Source organism: Stegodyphus dumicola, chromosome 7 (genome assembly GCF_044657685.1).
Source record: "Stegodyphus dumicola isolate Sdum_Otavi_A_Nest chromosome 7, ASM4465768v1".
NCBI lineage: Eukaryota > Metazoa > Arthropoda > Arachnida > Araneae > Eresidae > Stegodyphus > Stegodyphus dumicola.
Window position 1 is genome coordinate 56,745,512 of NC_140774.1, and position 22,494 is coordinate 56,768,005.

Sequence of the window (22,494 nt, forward strand, 5' to 3'; positions counted from 1 at the left end):
TAAAAAAGATACTAACATATAACAATTTATATTATCAACTATTACAACAAATGAATGTTTTGAAATACAGCGTACTATAAAGCGAAATAATAACGAAACTTATAGATATTTTTTAAACTAAAATTTGCAAATAATATACTAAAGTTCTTTAGGGTGAAAAAATATCCTCCGCTTTTACTTTCAAAAGAACCGGAAAGTTATCGCACAATCCATCTGTAAACAAATACACATATTTTGAAGAGAAATTCAGATTCTGTAAATACGGTTCATCGAACCGAAACTTCTGTTAAATACGATAATTTACAATATATTTTTTGCAGACCATTTAAATGTAAACACTTTACACATACACAAACATACTATACAAAATAACGGTATCGTGCAAAACGCATTAAAAGCCCATATTCTCATATTATAAATTCGGCAATTTCTTAATATATGAAGCAAATTAGTTTTAATTCGTTTAAATAAATTCTCAATGCTTAAGCAGTTACAGCAGTACATTTCTCACCTCTTCGCGACGGCGAATTTCCTCCTGAAGGCGTGCCTGAGCTTCGTCTGCGGCTTCTTTGGCCACTTCTAGTTCTTCTTTCATACTGCGCATTTTTTTCTTTAAAACTTCGAGAAGTGTTCCTTGCTGAATGCTAGTCATCTTTTCAAATTTTGTAGTTGGAAAATTTAGAAAATATACAAGAAACCAACGGCGGAAATACAAATATGACACAGAATCGCGGATGACACGATAAGCAAGCCAAAAAGGGCGTGTTTCGGTGTTGCCAATATGGGAAATGTAATTCTTGCAGATAAAAGTTTTCGCCGGGTCGCGATAGCGTAATCAAGAAATATGTCGCAACCACCGTCGCTGTTTTTCAGCACATTTTGTTTGCGCACGACGCTACGCTACAGCGCGAAATGAAATGGCTTGAAATTAAGAAACTTCATACACGCGTATACACATACACAGAAAAAAAATTTTCAGAGCAGCAAATGCATAATAAATACCTTACCTAAACACTTTCCGTCTACAAATATATTAATGACTGAAAATGTTTGTAGGTTCGCCTTTTTTTAAATTATGAATAAAGCCTACAGGTATTTATTCTTTTCTCCCTTCTCTGAAAAGAATGAGCTTGCTTTTAAACAGTAAGAACTCGAAGTAATGCTAATTGAAGAGTTATATTAGTTTATATTTGATAACTAATTAAATGTGACATGCACTGATTTCATAATATACTTTAAAATATAAAAAATCTTGAAAATGTGTTACAGTGGCTCCCGTTTTTTTTAAGACACTTGTATTTTTGAAATATATTTGCATCAATCTTGTACTAAATCTTAAAACATTGCAAGTGAAGAAGAAAACAATCTGATTTGCTTAAGCAGATAGAGTAAGCGTGAGTTTAGGCATAAAGTGGGAGAGAGATCGAGTGAGAAACAAGAAAATAACTAATTAAATGTGACATGCACTGATTTCATAGTATTCTTTAAAATATTAAAAAAAAACTTGAAAAATGTGTTACAGTGGCTCACGTTTTTTTAAGACACTTGTATTTTTGAAATATATTTGCATCAATCTTGTACTAAATCTTAAAACATTGCAAATGAAGAAGAAAACAATCTGATTTGCTTAAGCAGATAGATTAAGCGTGAGTTTAGGCATAAAGTGGGAGAAATCTATTAAAGTATGTTAATAATAATAATAATAATAATATAATATATAGTTTAGATAAGTTCTGGCAACAGTGAGTGTTGTCGTGATCAGGAGATCGTGCTTCGCGATACTGTCGTTCAAAAATTGCTATAGTTTGTAATTCCAATAAAAGCATCGTATTTTTGCTCTGCTATTTGTTTTTCTCTTTATTTTTAGAAATACCTTTTTAGGTTATGTATTTTTAAGAAATGCTTTTTTAGGTTATGGGTCAAGCAAACTCCCATATTGCGTCAAATGTTTTGAATTGATGTTTTCTCGAAGAAACGGAACTCGTTAAGCCTAATCAAGTAAGTGTTTTATTTTCGTTATAGCAATCGAAAGTTGTTTAGAAATCAAAGTATGGAATTATCTAAGGTCCAAGTAAAGCCTTTATCAGGTGAAAGCGATTGGCTTATATGGAAATACAGGATAAAATTTGTTTTAAATTATCATCCTGGTGCTTTAGAAATTGTAGAAGGAACTATAGTGAAACCAGAAATTCTTCCTGTAGATGCTCCGATTGCTCAACAAGAGAAATATAATGAAGCTGTTAAGAAGTTTCAAAATGCAAACACTAGTGCTATGATGGTATTAACGAATTCCATGACGGAAGAAACTCTGCAAAAAGTTATGAGATTTCAGACTGCTAGAGAAGTGTGGTTGGAATTACAAAAGTTATTTGAAGCATCATCAGAAAATCAATTGTATAATATATGCATGCAATTTTTTCAATTCAAGTGGAATGAAAATGATAATATGGCGGCTCATCTTTCCAAATTAAAAAACTTATGGAATGAGTTGAATTCAGGACTTGAAAAGAAAAATGAAAATAAGTTACCTGACATGCTACTCAATTGCAAGATTTTAGATGTCTTACCAGAACAATACCATTTGTTTAAGTCAAGTTGGTTACTCTTGGGTGAAGACAAAAGAACAGTTGATGAGTTAACAGCACAGCTTTGCTCTCATGAAAGAGAATTTAAAAGTCATGAGAATGGCAATACAAATGAACAAGTGGCATTAGTAATGTCAAAATCTGAAAAACAAAAGCAATATAAAAAAGATAAATTCAGAAGAAAACCAAGAAAAGAAGATATTTGCAATTATTGCAAAAAGAAAGGACACTGGGTAAAAGATTGTAAACAGTGGATTGCTGATGGAAGACCACCCAAGAATAGGTTAATGAAAACCAATGAAGGAAATACAGGCAGTGTAATACTGATGTCCATTGACGAAGAGGCTGAGACTGATCGAACATCTTTTTGGATTGATAGTGGAGCTACAAGACATATCATGAATTGTTTCACATACTTTATTGACTTTATGAAGTTTGATAGTCCCTGTAGCATCAAGGCTGCTGGAAAAGAAACTTTAGTTGCTCTTGGTAAAGGTACAGTATGTGTCAAAACAACTATTGGTAGTAAAATCCAAAGAATTTACCTTAAAGATGTTTGGTATGTCCCTGAGATAAACAGAAATTTATTTTCTTTACTTGCTGCTCAAGATAGAAATCCGAATAGTAAATTTATTTCAACAGTTACAGAATGCTGGTTAAAGGTTAATGGTCAAGTAGTGCTTTTTGGAACTCGCAAAGTATATGGTACTTTATACAAGGCAGCTATCGAACCTATTACGCCTGATAAAATTATAGAAGTTCATGCTGTTGAAGCAGACAATTCCTTGTTAGAGTTATATCATCAGAGATGGGGACATCAAGATAAACGTCACATTAAGAACATGCTTGAGAAAGAATTAGGAATTAAAATCCCATTTGAAAGAAAATTGTGTGAACCATGCATTTTTGGCAAAGCACACCGTTTACCATTTGGCATAAGAAAGCCAGCCAGCAAGCCTGGTGAATTAATTTCAGCTGATGTCTGTGGACCTTTTGATGAATCTTTCCAGAAGAAAAGATACTTAGTTGTGTTTGAAGATAGCTACACAAAGTTTCGTTATGGGTATTTTATCAAGGAAAAATCTGCTGTTGTAAATATGTTACAACACATGCTTGCACACGCTAAAATTTTAGGACATCCAGTCAAAGAATTTCTCAGCGATAATGGAGGCGAGTTTGACAATGACAAAGTGCGTGCTATTTTGCATTCTGAAGGTATAACTCAAAGACTAACAGCACCTTATTCTCCTGAACAAAATGGCTCTAGTGAAAGAGACATACGTACAATAATCGAAATGGCAAGAACATTTAAGTACTCAAATTCTGAAGCTCATTTTCCTGCAGCAATGTGGGCTGAACTAGTCAACACTGCCATATATGTACTAAACAGAACTGGCAAATCATCAGTAGAAGGCATGAGTCCTTATGAGCTATGGTTTAAAAAGAAACCTCGAATTAAGCATCTTCGTATAGTAGGATCTGTGTGTTGTACCCATCTTCCTAAACAAAGAAGAAGGAAAATGGATAATAAGGCTACAAAAGCTTATTTAATTGGTTATGATGGAGACGAAAGATACCGACTATGGATCAAAGAAACCAATAGTGTGATCTGTTCACGGGATGTTATATTTAACGAAAAGCTCACAGATTGTGAAGAAAGGGTGCAGTTACCTATTCAAGATCAAGATAGCCTAATTTCTGGCTCTGAACATCAACAAAATTCAGAAAAAGATAAGTCAGAAAAGTTTCTTTGTGAAGAAGATAATTCAGAAAAATAATACAACAAAGAAATATCTGGAAATATATCAGAAGAACATTCTGAAAGAGAAGAATGTGAAGATATTAATTTGCAAAATAATGCACTGTCAAGATTCTTAAGAGATAGAGCTGACTTGAGAAAGCCAAAGCGTTTTGAAGATTATATAATGATAAGTGAAGCTTTTATTATTGATTCTGAAGAACCTGAATCTTATGAAGAAGCGATCAACTGTAAGTGTTAATTGGAAAGAAGCTATGGATTCAGAGATGAAATCATTGATAGAGAATGAAACATGGAGTTTAGAAAAATTACCAAAAGATGCTAAAGTTATACCATGCAAGTGGGTTTATAAGATCAAAAGGAATCCTGATGGATCTATTGATAAATTCAAGGCTAGACTTGTTGCCAAAGGATGTACTCAACGTTTTGGAGTTGATTATTATCAAACGTTTAGTCCAGTAACAAAGTTAGGAACTATTCGTTCAGTTTTGAGCATCGCAGCCAATGAGAAAATGCAACTTTCTCAGTTTGATGTCGGTTCAGCATTCTTATATGGAAAACTTGAAGAATCTATATACATGCAGCAACCAGAAGGATATAGTGACGGTTCGAAGAAAGTCTGTAAGTTGAAACGCAGTTTGTATGGACTTAAACAATCATCACGCTACTGAAATAAATATTTTGGAGATTTTGTGTCACAGCTAGGCTTCAAGACAAGTGAAGCTGATCCATGCTTATATATAAGAAACAATAGCGGCAAGAAGCTAATCGTATGTTTATATGTAGATGATGGTTTAGTAGCATCAACAGATCTACAAGAATCTGAAAAATTTCTCAGAGAATTGAAGTCGAGATTCAGAATCACAACTTAACCAGCAGTATACTTTCTTGGACTTGAAATTAAACATCTTGAAGATGGAAGTATTAAAATTAGTCAGCAAGCTTATGCAAGAAAAATTCTTCAAAAATTTGGGATGGAAGATTACAAACCAGTGTCAACTCCTATCCTGAAGAAGGTCTAACTGAAAAGAAAAAGGAAGATAAATCAAACAGAGAAATTTTTCCTTATAGAGAAGCTGTAGGAGCTTTAATGTATCTTATGTTAGGCACAAGACCCGATTTAGCTTACTGTGTTGGAATTCTATCACGTTACCTAGAAAATCCTTCGAAAGTGAAATGTGTATTCAGATACATAGCAGGTTCTCTAACTAAAGGTGTTACATACAAGAATAAATACAAACCAGGAATTCTAGAATGCTATAGTGATGCAGATTTTGGAGGCTGTCAAGAAACAGGAAAATCAACGAGTGGAGTAGTGATATTATATAGTGGTGGAGCTATATCATGGATTAGCCAAAGGCAAACCGTTGTTGCAACTTCGACGACTGAAGCAGAAGTAATTGCAGCTAGTGAATGTTCTAGAGAAGTAATTTGGTTAAAGCGATTATTTAGTGATGTGACCAAGTTACGTGAAACTCTAGTAATTCAAGTAGACAACGCCGCTGCAGAGAGACTGTCACAAAACCCGGAGTTTCATCGACGCACAAAACACATTGATATCAAGCACTTCTTCATACGAGAGAAAGTTCTAGAAAAGGAAATCATTGTGCAGCAGGTACTACAGAGGCGCAAGTTGCTGACATAATGACTAAACCTTTATTTAAACCGAGACTGTTAATTCTTTGTGATAAGATGGGACTTAAGATGTGACTTTTTTTTTTAATTTATTATTATTATTTTTTTTTACAAGGGGAAGTAGGTACTTTTCCGTTTTGCCGGCGCAAGCGATAAAGTCGCCAATAATGGTACAACCGATGCCAAACGGAATATTCTCGCTGGTAACCTTTTACGCCTCATTTTCAAAACAAGTAGTAGCTTTTTCTTATCAGATTGATTGTTTCTTTCAATAGTGGCATATAATTACATAGAATTTTTATCAGATAGTTCAGTTTTATGTCTAAGGTCATTTTCGGTAATTAAGTCAATCAGGATGCAATGACAGCGCTTACCCGAAGCCGAAAATATAAAAAGGTAAAGTCAAGGGTTAAATTCATCAATTCTAATGAGAATACATTAGCGAAGTAAAGCACTGCAGTTTTACATAATTTCTGAGTAAGCTATTCGTACGAATTGAAATATTTCTTGCATTTAAACTTGTGTTCCAAATTAAGATTTAACTTGAAATTAATGTAGATAATTACTGAAAGCATTATATTTTTGTAGAGTAGTTTACGTGAGATGAGATCGCTTGGGGTCACGTGATATGAACCGGCAAATCAGGATGTTGAACCATGAAAGCATAGTAAATTCTTAAATTAATGTCTTTTTACAAATTTATTGTTTTTATTTATTGACTTTTTATAAAATTTTAAGCGATATTAAAATGTTTATGCCTTCAAAAAAAGAATTCTTAGAACTAGTATTTTTTTAATTTTTTTAATGTGATACTGTATGTTGTCGCCAATAAAGTCTGCTTGGCGAGATTTGCGCCGGCCAAATGGAAAAGTACCGGGAAGTATTAAAGTATGTTAATAATAATAATAATATAATATATAGTTTAGATAAGTTCTGGCAACAGTGAGTGTTGTCGTGATCAGGTGATCGTGCTTCGCGATACTGTCGTTCAAAAATTGCTATAGTTTGTAATTCCAATAAAAGCATCGTATTTTTGCTCTGCTATTTGTTTTTCTCTTTATTTTTAGAAATACCTTTTTAGGTTATGTATTTTTAAGAAATACTCGAGTGAGAAAGATTCTTTCAGTTATAATGGCTTTTAATTTACCAGAACAGGCGTTATCGAGTAGTCATTGACCAATGATCATGGCATCAGTAGTGCACATGCAGTGTCACGGCAACTGAACGTATCTCATAGAACAGTGTGGAATATACTGAGAGAAACAGAATATTTCATTTCGTACAAGATCATCTACAACCAGCAACTGCTTGTTACCGACAAGCAGTTGTTGGTTGTTAAAGTTGTTAAAGTTACCGTCTGGTATTTATCCTTAGATCATTCTTCTTCGAAGAAAATTGAGAATAATGGCGCTGTAACATGCTCCGTAACGACCCCTTAGATATCATGACATGTTCAACATTTCGTCTTACCTCAACTTGGGGAGCGATAATGCCTTGCATCTATATTACTTTTATAGCGTATGATGCTCATGTAATTGAGTCTGTGTGTAGATGTTTTATATTAACAGTTTACTGATGACAGAGCAATTAGGCGTTCATTTCCCACTCCTTGGCCAGCCTGTTCACCCGATCTCAAACCGTATAATTTTTGGCTATAGGACTATTTAACCAGTTCGCCGTTAGGAAAATCTTAAACATTTCGTGCCATTTTTCGCATCCAAAGGTAAACTTTTTGTGTCTAAAACTGGGTTCAGAATATTTCTTTCCCCCTTTCACCACGTGTGAAAGCCTATTTAGAAGTTCTGTTCAAATCAGATTGAACAGCGTACCTGTCACACTGAAGGATGGTGAATAACGACCCCCTAAGGAGCAACATATAACACAAAGACTGGTGTAATCCTTAGAGCAGATATTTTTCCGTTTGCACCCACCCCACTTCCATTTCCTGCACCTAACTCCAAATCTATTGCAATGTAAATGTAATTTTTAATTGTCAAGAAAAAGCTTTATATAACGTAAAAATAAGGGCATTAGCTAGTATTTGAAATATCCTTGAATTTTGTTTTATTATTTTCTTGATGGCCTGTAACAAAAGAGAAGAATTGAATCGTTGAGAATTGAAAGGATAGCATTCAAATCCCTTTGTCCGTTAATAGAAAAGGTGAAAGCTGTTGTGGATCTCATAAGATATGTTGAGGGGCTAGCTAGTCGATGAAAGTGTCCCCATCCTTTACTTTCCTGAAACAGCCCCGCTGTGATCCTAATGCTACACCGCTGAGAAGATAAGTAACCCATCAATCACCCCTTTTGATTTTCGACTCATTCTGTGGGGGTTGGAAAAACGTCGCTGCGTCGTATGTGTCTCGGGGGTTACGGTTCAGACCAAATTTCACCCCGACGAGAGTCTGCCGACGCTAACGGATGACGATGCCTTTTCTGTGAACGTATTTCTCTCGGGGCAAACGGTGAACTGGTTAAAGAGTGTGGTTTATCGGGGGAACTGTGCAACTTTGGCTGACCTAAGGGACCATATAACGTTAGAAGTGCAAAAGAACAAGTGATCAGCTGCGGTCAGCTGTTAATTACACTGCTCATCGCCTGCACATTTTACATCTTAATGAGGGGACCCACAGTGAACAATACGCTTTACATCACTAAACGGTCAGTAACAAATAAGCCATGCGTGTAACTCGAATTTCCAGTCCATTTGTATTTCGATGTAATGCGCCCCTTAACGGGAATTTTTTAACACTTTTCGGAACCTTTTAGTGCATCCTTTGAATTGTCTACCTGGAAATCTTCGAATCAAACTAAATTTTAGTTACAGACAAGGAGGTTAAAATGGTAACAGCTACACAATGCTCTGAATAGACCAAGCTGAATTATGGTGACTTTGTACGCTGAAATCTGGACCACATTCCAAGCTAACATGAAGGAATCAGAGATTTATTCTCTAAAAATGAAACAAAATCTAGAAATCCGTACTCAAAAATTTGCAGCGGATTTCGAAGATAAAACTTCAAACTGTTAGATGAGTAGTTTGCACACATGCATACAACGATCGATGAGTGAGAAGAAAATTTTTCGCCAAATAAAAATTAATGAAAATACATTTGGACTTAGGAAAAGACATGGTAAGCAAATATTTATCATATTAAAATAACATTATATTTGCTGACGCATCAAAATTTAACATTGTACGAATTTTGCATAATGTAACAGAAATGGCTTCAAGAAAATTATTTTATGGAACGAATGCATTATGGATAAAAAAGATTACAGGGTCAAGTCTATTTAAAACTGAGGCTATATCGCTAAATTGGCGAGATATCTATCGCCAAGCTAAAAGCTTTGCAGCCAAATTATATTCAACTCGCCAAAATTCACGACTTTTAGTTAAGTCCATGTATTGCTGTAATTGGACTAAATGCCTTTGTAACTGCCACCGTATACAGGCTTTATATGTAGCTGTAACTGTGTATGTCTTCCAATAATTTCCAGAAATTATAGGTACCGGAAATTTCTCGTGTGTCCAACACTAACTATGTAATACCGGGTAGAGCATCAGCTCTGAATTTTTTAGTTCAGAGCTGACTTCGGAGAACTGAGAAATATCCGTGCGACCTTTGCTCTTTGAATGTACTTTGCATTGCTTTGCCTTTAAAATTTTTAGTAGTTTGAAGTCATAACTACTGATTGTGCTACTGAGAGGAGCTGTGAGAGTACTTTTGGGAAAGTTCCAGAACTCGTCAAGTTTTCCTTTTATGAAAATACACTTTGTCCAGCTATCAACGGTTCTGTACGCATTTAATCTGTTATGAACTCGCACACACGTAACAATTTTTGGTATCATAAGTGGGACTGAATGACGGTGACATGAACGATGGAAGAGAAACTACGACAAATGGTGACGGCCTTTGCTGTGTATTCCAAGAAAAGCTGGAAGAAGCCGTCAATTCCGTAGAGAAGAGATGAAAGCAGTTCAAGAAATGATAGGAGAGGCCACCAAATAAATTCAAGAAAAGACTGAAGAATGTTAATCGAACCATAACGCCTCGCTAATGGTTTTCGGAAACCAACAGGAGTGGGAGCAAAAGTTACCTCTATTCTTGCTGCTCTTTCGCAGAGCTATGCACGAGCCTACTGGTATTATTCCATCCCACATGCTCTTCGGTCATGACGTTCGTCTGACTTGTGATCTGTTGTTTGGTCGTCCTCCGGATGCGCCTTCATCGCCTGAGGTCTACATTCAGGATCTCCAGGCATGGTTTGAAATGTTGAATAATTTTGCACGACAGCGAGTCAGCTTCTTTCACGGAGAAGATGAAGAACCGATGACATGAGAGTTACACGATATCGACACAACGAAGGAGCCAAGGTGTGGTTATGGAATCCGATTTGACGGAAAGGACTTTTTCCTAAACTGCAGTCTCCCTGGAATGGTTTCTACGCAGTCCTAAACAGGCTGAACGATGTCGTAGTTCGGATCCGTATCTTATCAAATTCTAAGCTTAAAATCGCTCATTACAACAGGATGGCCGTTTACTATGGTCATAGTACACAGTCCCCATAGTATATACAATGTAAATAGTATACTAATGCCATGGTCCGATGTATATATAAATTTGTAAAATCACGCATGTATTTTTTGATTTAGTATTTGATCTGTGTTATTTACTGAAATTATTATTTTAATATTGCGTTGATTATAGTTATAAGTTTGGCTTCCTGTCTAGATATTGTACTGCCCGGGATACGCAGTCCTTGGGAGAGGGGCAATGTTACGAATTTTGTATAATGTAACAGGAATGACTACAAGAAAACGAAGCTCTGCTGGAAAAATAACATACTGGGGACAAGTCTATTTATCATTGAGATAAATAGTAAGCTCTAAAACTCTCTCCAAAACATTGGGAAAGGGGCAATGTTATGAATTTTGTATAATGTAACAGGAATGACTACAAGAAAACGAAGCTCTGCTGGAAAAATAACATAGCAGGGACAAGTCTATTTAACATTGAGATAAATAGCTGTCCTGCTATATTCATGAGATATCGCCAAGTTGGCCATGGTTTTGGCGACTAAATTTTATCGGCAATTTGGCAAGAATTCTCAAAAAATCGCCAAATGGGCGACCATATGTTGGTTTGGTCAAGTCTCTATATTACTGTAACTGGCTTAAATGCCTGTGTAACTTTAACCGTCTTCGGCGTTATCTGTAACAGTAACTGTATATCCCTTCCAGTAATTTCGAGAAAAGAAGGCCGCTGGAAACTTCTCGTCTGTCGTGGGTAAACTAAGTAAGACCGGAAAGAGCATCTGCTCTTATTTCTTTTAGTTCAGAGCTGACTTCAAATTACTGAGAGATTTCCGTGTTTGGGACTGATTAGCATCACTTCACGGAGCTAATATTAAAAGTTAGGATATATCGGTCATTTATGAGCAACCATAATGATATATTTAAGTTACTATAGTTTTTCTTAACTATCTCACTATAATGGTGTTGCATATCAATAAAAAAAAGATGAGGGAGAAAAATGATGCATGATCATGTAAGCTTTAAGATTCCAAAGATTTTTTTTTACTTTTTTACCTAAAATTTATGTTTACATAAGAATTTTAAAAACCACCCAGTGGCAAAGTGGCTAGCGCGTCGCGCAGCAGCACCGTAGATCCGGGGATCTCCCCGGGTTTGAGCAAGGTTCACTCAGCCTTTCATCCTTTGAGTAGGTCGATAAAACGAGTCCAAGTTCGCTTGGGGACTTTCCCTACTCATCATTGACTACACCGGGGAATCCTGCGACAAGCTGACCACTTGCCCAGGGCATACACTGATGCACTCTGATGCCCAAGTATATCCCCAAGATATCATAAAGAATATATTTCGGAGCACTACAGGCTGTGGCCCATTAGAGCTGTTGCGGTACTGAGTTTAAATTATTTTAAGAATTTAAAACCCACAACGGACACTGCCAGGTAACAACTGACACAGGATAAAAAGAATAAAAATTTTATGTAAAATAAGCACTTAAATATGAGTCTGTATATCTACATACTATAAGACGCTTATTACTTCGGGAAGCAGCAATTCGTTGTCTTAGATCTGTCACTTATTTTCGACTAACTTTTGGTGCCGTAATCCAAAAATAGCCTCAGTTTCTGCCTATCACGTCAACCTTTTAAGCTACAGGATTCCATCTCTCTGTCTCAAAAGACATACAAAATATGCATATAAAGGAAAATAAAGGGAAAAATTACCGTATACACTGCTCATAATGAATATTTTTATTCATATAAAGACTATGTATAATTATTGGAACTTAAATTTTCTTCATACAAATAGTTTTTTTTTTATCACGCTTACTTGCCTTCTGATTAAACACTCCAGTGTTTAAACACTGGAGTGTTTAAACACTGGAGTGTTTAATCAGAAGGCATTCTTGCTTGATGCTCGAACAATTGTCAGCCGTCATATGTACATCGCATTTATCTTGGTACCGTGCCTCCACAACCTTCAACGACAAATCTTGGTGGAATCGCTCACGCTGCTCATCACTGACTGCAACAAAATTTTTCGGGATCGAGATCAAGATGGTTATGTAAAAATTGCAGTCTGATGCTCATGTTGCGATCAAGTGTTCTGAAGCTCTCACAAAGTTGCTCGACAAGTTTGTTGTAATTTTGTGCTCGCAGATGTCCAAGAAAGTCTTTGACAATGTTTTTGTTTGCCAACCATGAATTCTTTCGAACTGTCATTGTTCTGAACATAAAATTTTGGATTAGCTACTTGCACATGTTACAGAAATTTTAAATTGCTTTATAGTTTTATAAAAAAGCTAATATTACTATTCTCTACATTTTTAAATTAAGTTTTTAACAGTTTATTTTGAATGCTTTATTTTAAAAATAGAAAACCGTACTAGGTTTCGCTTCACAGTCAAGCAAACATAAGGCTGACTACAAATGCAGGATGTATGTAGATTTTAGGGGGAAAAACAGAAAACTACAGTAGTTTTATTTTTATAACTAGGAAAGTAGTCACATTATCACAACAAACCAATATCTTTCAAATGAAGAAACCATAAAAAATAATAGAATAAATTAAGGATTCTTTTATGTAATTTCTCCAGTTTTCAACGGCGAAACTAAATAATAAATGGAGTTTTAATCTCAGTAAAGAATAATTTCCAGCTAATCGTACGTGCATAATTCGTAATATTTACTTTCAGAATTACTTCCCCTTCTCTAATCAATGTATCGTTTTTCCCCCTTCAGTATAAAATTTAGTACTTATTTGAAATCAGAACGTAATCTTTAAAATTACAAGGCCATACTAATTAAATCAGTTCGTCTGCTCCTAGTTATGCTCCTAGCTATTCATTATCCGATAACACCACAACGGTTGAGTTTTACAGACAGTTCTGAAGTATCGAATATTGTATACTTACTTCTAAAAATTTTCTAAAAATCTTACCGTTTGGAGAATTTTATCTTTTTCTTCCAATCTCGTATTGGATTGCAGAAGTTCTTCTTGTACTCGATCCAACTCATTTTCCAAGCTCTTGATCATCTTCTGCAGAGCGCGAATTTCCTCTTCAGCCTTAAAAAAGAAAACTATTGATTTTTAATTGTAACAAAAGAACTAAATAACATATGCATAAAAGTATTTTGAGCTCATATATTGTTTTCATGAATATTTAAACTGAAAGTTTCACATACTGAATCGGTTAAAACGTTCACATGAAACATAACCCACTTCCAAAAACAGTTCTTAATTAATAGCAAATCTGTTGAATGTGCTCAGAGAGATTATGCATTGCAATAAGAGCAAAAGCAGCTGCAGTTCTTAATTAAAATTGAAAAGATAATTTGAAAAGATAACGAAAATTTTTATAAAAGGCATACGAAAAAAAATTAATAACTGCCAAAATAAGTCCAGAAAATCATTTACTTCAGAATAAATGAGTAAAATATGCAATATCTTAGTTTTATATCCTGAAAAATATCGAAACACATAATTCTTCTTAAATCACTATCAGAATAGACTGGATAAAAAACATTTACTTAAATTCAACTCGAATATCTGATAGACAGCTTTTCGGGACAATGGAGTATGAATATACAACATCGTCTATCACTATTCTTCTATGAGGAATTTCAGATCAACAACTTTCGGATTACATTTACAAGCGCATAGGATTAACACTGCGTAGAAGTGGTATGGCGTAGGACCGATACGATGCATTAGAATCGCAACATCTCTAAATAGCAATATCCTAAAATTCTTCAAGCTAATCTGCCAAACTATCTTTTATTTTATTGAGCATTTATCACTGGACAAAATAAACCATTACATATTTAACAGTGGTTCACATTTGTTTTCGGACACTTAGGTTTTTCAGTTTTAGTTGTAAATATCAGTTATAAGCTATTTCTCCTGCCTTCTTAGCGTGCCTTCGTGGTGTAGTGGTTCTGCACGCTGGGCCGGCATTCCAGAGGTCCGTGGTTCGATTTCCGGAGAAGGCGATTGCTCATTTTTCATCTTGCCTGCTTCCATAAAAAATATATATACCTCCAGTGGCTAAAGTCTCTACAGTGGGGTTCGAACTAAAAGGGTGTTGGTTGATGATTCTCTGCACCCAGGATTTGGCGATTGGGTCGATTGTTGTATACTAACCACAAGCGCACATTTAAGCCTTTTATGTTTAAGACTGCTTGTACTGAACTTCAGGGTATTTGGCATTCCAAGTTTACTTGCGGATACTCTCAAGTTTTACTAAAATATTTATATATTTATATATAGACCCACATTATTTTTCATAAAAATTAAATTTCCTTTTCCACAGGAGGCGAAAAACATTCCAAAATCATTATAACTGCACCACGGTGCTTAACAGTTGGCGATATAGGGTGTTCGGTTTCAATTCGAATTTCGCCACGCAGTAATTCGTCGAACGGACCAAGAATATTAAATTTTGAATCGTCGGCAAATATAATATTACTTCAAAGCAATAAACTTTTGTGAACCATTGATTTTGCGAACTTCCAGGGTTCTTGCTTCCTTGTCAACGAAAAATTTCCTTCCTGCTCATCGCGCAATGTATCCGTGTGTTCTAATGACTTTTCGAAAAGTTTCAGGGTTAAATTTTATTGCAAACCATCGTTCTAAATCCGTTGTTAGTTTTACAGCACTAGTTTTTGGGTCTTGTTTGATTTTCTAAAGACAAATCTCAGGTTTTTAGCTTTGGAATGTGATCTAAACATCAGTGCATTTTCAGCAGTCCACAGTTTTGCTCGTTTTCTAACATAAAAAAGATGGAAGTTTTACACCAAAAACCCTTTTTTTGGATATTTGGAATAATTTTGCTCTCAGAAATTTTAATATCGTGCATTTCACGACGTTTTGAATTATGGAACAGGAATATTTCTCTTCGGGAAACGCAAAAACTTAGCCTTTAAATCCACAGCTTTTTTACATGCGACATTTTGAAAGAAGAATTTTTTAAAAATAGCAGAACGATATTTCTCATTTAAAATAACAAGCTAGCGCAGAAACTGTTATTTAAAAACTTTTTTTTTAAATTCTTTATCGAAATTGTTCTAAAACCTGTAAACACTCTCTGTATTAAGAGAGTCTGGGTCTAGGCACCAGGGGCCCCTAATGCTTACTTTCCTTGTTTAAGTGAGAAAAAAGAGGGCTGTAAAATAAGGTTGAAGCCTTGGAGTCTTAGGCTCTGGAACTGTGCCCTAAGCGCACCTAGCAGGCTCTACCTTACATAAGAAAATGCGAAAAGAAAAAAAAGTGTAGCATGGGGGCTTTCAGCTGATCAGAGTTTATTAATGTTTAACAATATTTTTACCTAAAACTTTGCATCAAGCGAAGTTTTTGATTAAGTTCATGATTTATTTTGTTAAGATACAAATTATCTGCGCTCGTTATTGCGCAGAAGTTGAGCTTTGCTATAAAATAAAACAATAAAATAACTGATCCACCTTCGTTTAACATTTATTCAATACTATTCAACTTCGTTTAATTTTACCTATCTCCAAATCTGAAAATACGAGTATATACACATATTTAAAGTTGGATTTATTCCTTCTTTCTTTTGTTTTAAATTCTCTCATTCCCATTCCTATGTAATTCACCCCGCAGCAAGTTTCACGAGTTTGCTTATTCGATCAGTCAGAGAATGGGAGGCATATTGGTCTTTGCTATGTATTCTACTAATGCTATGTATTCTACTAACTTTCATAACTTTCTGTATCCGATTTTCCTAACCAAGCACAAAAAATCAGTGTCATATACGCTAATGCATTTTATGACTTTGCAAATGGGTGCTGAAAGTAGACTGAATTTTACCTGGCCGGGGATAACTACGAATCGCCCATGCAATCAGCCCATTCCCCAGACTCGAGCCGAGGACCGAGCTACCAATATTCAACGGCTTTACCGCTAAGCCGCTAGTGTGCAAATTTACCTTTGTTAACGGGATACTTTACGCGAATAGAGTAAAAATAAATAAGAATCGCTTTGGTCAATTAATCATCATTTTCTCCCTCTATCCCCCCAAATTCTTTCAATTCACCCCATATTTTAGCAACCTTCGTAATTTGAGCAAAAAAGTAGAAAAAATGCACACTTTCAGCCGTTCCTTCCGGAAAGCATTTTCGGGCCTGGAAACAAGCACCTCAAGTGGAATGAAAAAAAACCAAATTCATTTTTTATTAGGCAAAAGGGAAGCAAGAAATTTTTTAAAGTAAAATCGGTAGAAGCAAAAACTTTATTTCCCATAAATGACGCCCACCAGTGGCCGAGCGGTAAAGACGCTGAACACTAGTAGTTCGGTAAGAGGTTCGAATCCCGCGAACGGGCTGGCTACATGGCTGGGCGTTTTCGTGGTTTTTCCCATGTTGACGTGTATACGAGCCAGTTTCCCTTAGAAAGTCCTCAACGAAGGCATCCCTCCCCTTAGGCAGATAGCTCTAGTGTGTTTTGCCATAGTTAAATAATCCAAACCAATCCCATAAATGATATTAAGCTTCAGCCAACATTTTGTTTTTAGTGAAGTAGAGAAATTCTAAAATTCTTGGAACCACTACAGATTTATAATGGATCACTCTGAATAATGTGATTCTTCTTAATATTTTTGAAATATGAAAACTCATTATTTTTAAAGTTTTTCGCAACGTGCAGTGAATGTGCAGTGAACATTCGTGTTATTTATAAGGTTGTCATAAAAGTGATTTGAGCAAAAAATAAAAGTTTAATTTTGAAATTCTTCCTAAATCAAATGGCTGTTGAAAAATAAACACAATATATAACGTATTGGGCTATTATCCATAGGAACGCAACGCTAATTCACCGGCTAGATGACGTACCTTTCAAGTATCTAATACGAAATTAAAAAGTATAGCATCACAAATGTTAATACAATGCTACATAATCATGCGCTGTGACATGCAATCAAAACATTAGAAACATTAAAAAATTTTATTCACATAGTTAATATCATATACATGAATAAACGTTGTTAATTAGCGAATTACAGTGCATTAGTTGGTAGGTCAATTGTGACAAAGCATTACAGGATTTTTTGCATTAGTAAAGATGACCTTAATGTCATCTAACTTTCTAAACGAACTTTCTAAACGAAACTGCTTGTATTTACTTCACACTTGAAGGAATCTTGATGCTCCCATACAGCCAACCTATTCAGTTACCTCGAATACTTTATTTAATGTTGGAAATGTGGTATTGTTCATATTTTAGCAATGAAACTTTGTCTTACATACCTACGTTACACAAAAACTCCGTCAGGTGGAGTATTGTGTATTGTTGCACTTCAGTCAGTTCTGAACTCATAAGCAACAAATGCGATGGCATTATCGTACTTAGTTCTTGCTTTAAAGCTTAAACTAAAATTTTTGTAACTATTACATATTGAAAATAAGCAATGTTTTCACAGGAAAGCCCTTTAAATGCTCTATTAACTGATAAGAGCTTTCAATTACTTTCAGCACTATAAAATGTTTAAATATTTTTATAGTTTTTTATTTATAACATTTTACGGTTCAAAAAGAACAAAAAAAAAAAAAAAAAAAAAAAAAAAAAAATTCAAAACTTTAAAATTTTTTAAGAAGCTCCTTTTGAGTTTTATTCAGAGGTAAAGACTTAGTTTAACGAGTTAACAACAACACGCAATAATTTTATTTAAAAGGAACTGCTATATATTTTTTTTCTTTTGAATTCTCATGTTTTTTAATTTAAAAAAAATTTGGATGAGGGTAAACTCTTCTTCTGCAATTTAAAATTTTTAGTTTGGAGAATTTTATATTTTACTACATCAGAAAACGGAAAGAGTATGATGTCGTGACACACAAAACGACAATCAACGAAGACAAAATTTAAACCCTCCACAACAGTAACTCAAGACAATCAGGCTGACCGCTTCCGCATACCGCCCCAGCGACAAGCAGACTCAACGCAGACTAAATAAGGTCAAACGGAACGGCGGCACGTTCACAGAAGAGAAATACTTAGCGCAAATTTTGTCATCAAAACGGAAGATGGAACTATTCTTATCGCAGACAGCACACAACAAAGGAAACGGATTTTCCCCTTTTAGGCTCTTTCAACTTTTGACTACTTATTTATTTGTTTCATTTCACTAGGCACAATTATTTGGAACTCAATAAATAAAACGAGCGTCCTACGTTCGATGAAGAATTTTGGAAAAAAGGTAATCACGATGTTATTCTGACACGAACCGTAGCATTTTCACCGATCACTTGATACGGAACATTTAAAAAGATAGCAAATATGATGGTATTTTGTCCCGAATCCCAGCTCTTTACAACTATCCTTAAACACTTCTGGGGTTAGAAAATGTATGCTCAAAATTACAAATGTAAATTGCATAGATTATTTTGTTTTTCAGATTAAGAAACATGAAAAACCATGCACGCCCTCATCAGGAATTGCAACATGGATCTTCTAGTTGCTAACTGGATGTGCTAATCAGTATACCTTTCAGAAAAAGGAAGAATTCTTAGAATTCTCAGCACGATACATGCAGAAAGACGAACTTTCACAGGTAATTTTGCACACGCAACAAAATTTCTTTGAAAATGCGGTGCTTAAGGAAGATGAGCGCAATAAAAGAAATATTTCAGAAAGAAACAACCTTGAAATTTTTAAAGTCTGAAGCTGTCTAATTTTTGTTTTCAAAGTCCCAAATCAGGAATCTTAATCAGGAATATATGTATGTACCTTCTGAAGACACAATGGCCAAGCCTAGGAAACGTTTGAGCGATGATATTTCATTCAACCTTTGATTGCTAAAGGAACAGTTTAGTGATACGCATATCAGTCTTTCTACAGATCTTCTCATGCTGAAGAGAAGAGTTTAGGTGCAAAATATCCTGAGTATTTCCTGTGACCTCTCTCAGTGACGAACATAGGATTTTGGACAGGATACATAGGATTTTGGAACACAGGATACTGGACTATACTACTAATCATCGTTGCACCACAGAAGCACATTAAAGTAATGTCTTACTTTCTTACAAAAAACAGCCCACTACCCTCGGAATCTTACCTCAAAAGACACCCCTGAAGCAGAGAGACTTCGTATGATCTGCGTTTACGAACTAACATCCGAAGGACGAAATTAAAAGATCATTTCTCAACTATATATATGCAGTTTCATAATTTGTTCGTAGTTATCAGCCATTCTCTATGGTCACGAAAACGAAATGACTGCGTGAGCTTATTCTGGTAGTTTGGTATAAAAGAGATGATCTCGAAAGGTACCTCTTTTCACAATCCCTTCCGTGTCTTTTCATAACTAATCATCCAATCTAGCTACACTTCTTTTTGAATCTTAATTCCTATTTAAAAACGGCATATGTATTTAAAAAAAAAAAAAAAAAAAAAAAAAAAAAAAGACCTGACTGAAAGCTTTCAGATTTTGCATTACGTTCAAAGGGGCATTTTTTTAACGTTTTGTGGGTTACTTTTATTTATTAAATATCGTGTCCTTCGCACTTAAACCATAAAATTCAGTTCAACAGCAATATCGCAAAATAATTTTAAAATGAGCGTATCTTTTGAATTTCCGATACACAGTCTCGCGCGCTGGAGATAAAACATGTTTCTTTTTTCCGTAGAGTGTTGCCATGGCTCGCTTTAAGTCTTAGAGATTATTAATGAAAAATTCGTTAAAGTTTTACAAAATATGAAATCAATAATACAACAAATTCCAAATTTGGGCTTCCAAATAACCATATTCAGGTGGAAACATACTTCATACAGCTCGTGGTACACAAAAAATACGCTTCATGCGTGTTTCTTTTAATTATTAAAATCACATTTAAATTAAAATCATAAAACATAAGATATATTTATAAAATATACGAATCCCTCACAAATTTAGATGACCACCTCTAAGTATTTTTAAGGTACGATCAAAAATGTAAAAACGTAAACGAAACCATCGTTTATATAATAACAAATGCAAAACCAAGAAAACGTTTTAGCCTTAGATAATTACAAATATAAAGTTAGAAAGGAACCGCGCCAGGTTTTACATGTGATTTTCTTACGCCTTTTCCGTTGGTCAAAATATAGCAATTTAACTGGTTCGTAAAGATTGTAAATAGTGTTACGAAATGTAAAGGCGCGGTAAGATAGCTTCCTCGCTAAGCAGTTTTAGAGCTGCCATAAAATGGCAAGGGAAGGCAGGGTTGCCACATTTGGAGAGAAATCGCCCGTTTAGCTACATTTGGCGACAAAATTGACGGTATACCATGGACGGTTGGAGAACCTTCTGGAATGAATTCTTACAGGTTTAGCCCAGAATGTTCTCGAACACCGGTCAAAAGCTATATAAACCCTGCTGGTACGCGGAGAGTTAGTTACGAGTTAGTGTGTGCCTCGTCTAGCGAGCTGATAGTCAGTCATTGAGCGAGTGTCTCGAAGTCTAGCGCCGAGTTGGTCGTCGAGTGCATCGAGAGAGTCTTTTAGTGCACCGCGAATTAATGCATCGCCGAGTTTTGTCTTAGACTGTGCTGAGTCGAGAGCTATACTCTTGTGTATTGTCGAGTGCATCGCGAGTTGTAGCGTGGAAACTCTCGAGAGTACGTGGAGTTCCGAGAACGACCAAGCACAGTCGAGAGCTACTTTGTCGTGAAGCTGTCTCCATGGTGATAGCCTGATAACCTGAAGCCCGTGTCGCTGATCGTGTCAGCGTGTATATAGTAGTTCATCGACGACTGTAAAACGTGCTTTGGAGCTGTCCTGACAAATACTGGTAAATAAAGTGAGTTTCGATACTTCATCAAGTGTCGTCGTTATTCACTCCAAATCTACGAACCCCGTACGAACGTGAAGGAAGAAAATAACGTAACAACTGGTGTCAGGAAGAGCAAAACGCAACTATAGCAATGCTGCGTTGTCTCTGACAAAAATCTTTGGCCACTGTGTTAAAACAGATTCAGTATAATGTAGAATCCAAAGCAACAGCACCGCAAGTACTGAGTTCTAAATTCCACAGTTTCAAGGGGGGGATGCATACTACCAGAGGATCAAGAAGAGGGGATTCCAAAAAAAAAAGTGTTTTTCAACACAAGATCTGAATTTAATTGTTAAAAATATTAATTCCTACATTGAACATAAAGAATTCGCTAAAAATGCCATAAAACTTCTTCATACATTTAAGAATACTACCTTATGGAATCTAATCAAAATAATTGATCAACAATCTCAATGTTTCCAAATAGTTAAAGATCTGATAATTGACTTTTGCAATTTTAAACTAAAGAATAGTAATTTTTTTCACAAAAAACTTTTATGTACTATACAGTTCAAGCACCCTTCTTACGATCAGTTAAAAATTCCAAGCATTTCTACGAAATATCAACACTTGCTTCTTGACCAACAACTTCAAATTAAGCCCTGTTTTAAATTTGAAAAGACCTTAGGTAAACTAGTTATCAACCACCACGTTATTCAAGAAGATAGCCTATGTAATTGCCAACTTCCTATTTACAATAAATATGTAGATCCTGTCCACCAACATGTTATTACTGGAGATCTCAATATCATTGAAGACCTAGAATTGCGAGCCCTTATGCAACTTGGCACCAAATTTCGTCCTACTTTCAGTATTAATAAGCACTTTTGCCTCAAACAATTCAATAATGATCTTGATAAATTTATCATTTTAGCTAGTAATAGATCCAATTTACCTACTACTACTTTTCTTGAATGGAAAGCTGCACTAATTAAAGAATTTCAACTTTTGGTTTTCAAGTCACCTTATTTTAATTCTTTGCACAGTAAAAAGCAATTAGAAAATCTTATTCATAAACAAGATAACTTTATCATCACGAAGATTGACAAAGCTAGCAACAATATTAGTGTTATTTGAAAAAAGTTTTACTTCAACCTTCTGCATAATGAATTGAATAACACTTGCACCTATCAAAAGATTACTACCAGCACTAAGATTCTTC

General features: G+C 35.1%; 1 protein-coding gene across 5 annotated transcripts in view; it reads right to left on the reverse strand.

Moving 5' to 3' along the window:
* Positions 1-22,494, reverse strand: part of LOC118202739 (tropomyosin-like) — a 191,869-nt gene that overhangs the window by 89,389 nt on the left and 79,986 nt on the right. For 3 of the 5 annotated variants that reach the window (XM_085820244.1, XM_085820242.1, XM_085820241.1), the window contains exon 2: positions 13,454-13,579. In XM_085820244.1, the coding sequence (XP_085676370.1) occupies positions 13,454-13,579 (126 nt within the window). Of the gene's footprint in view, positions 1-511; positions 771-13,453; positions 13,580-22,494 lie in introns of those variants that run through there. The other 2 variants (XM_035374933.2, XM_035374932.2) reach the window with 1 other exon arrangement.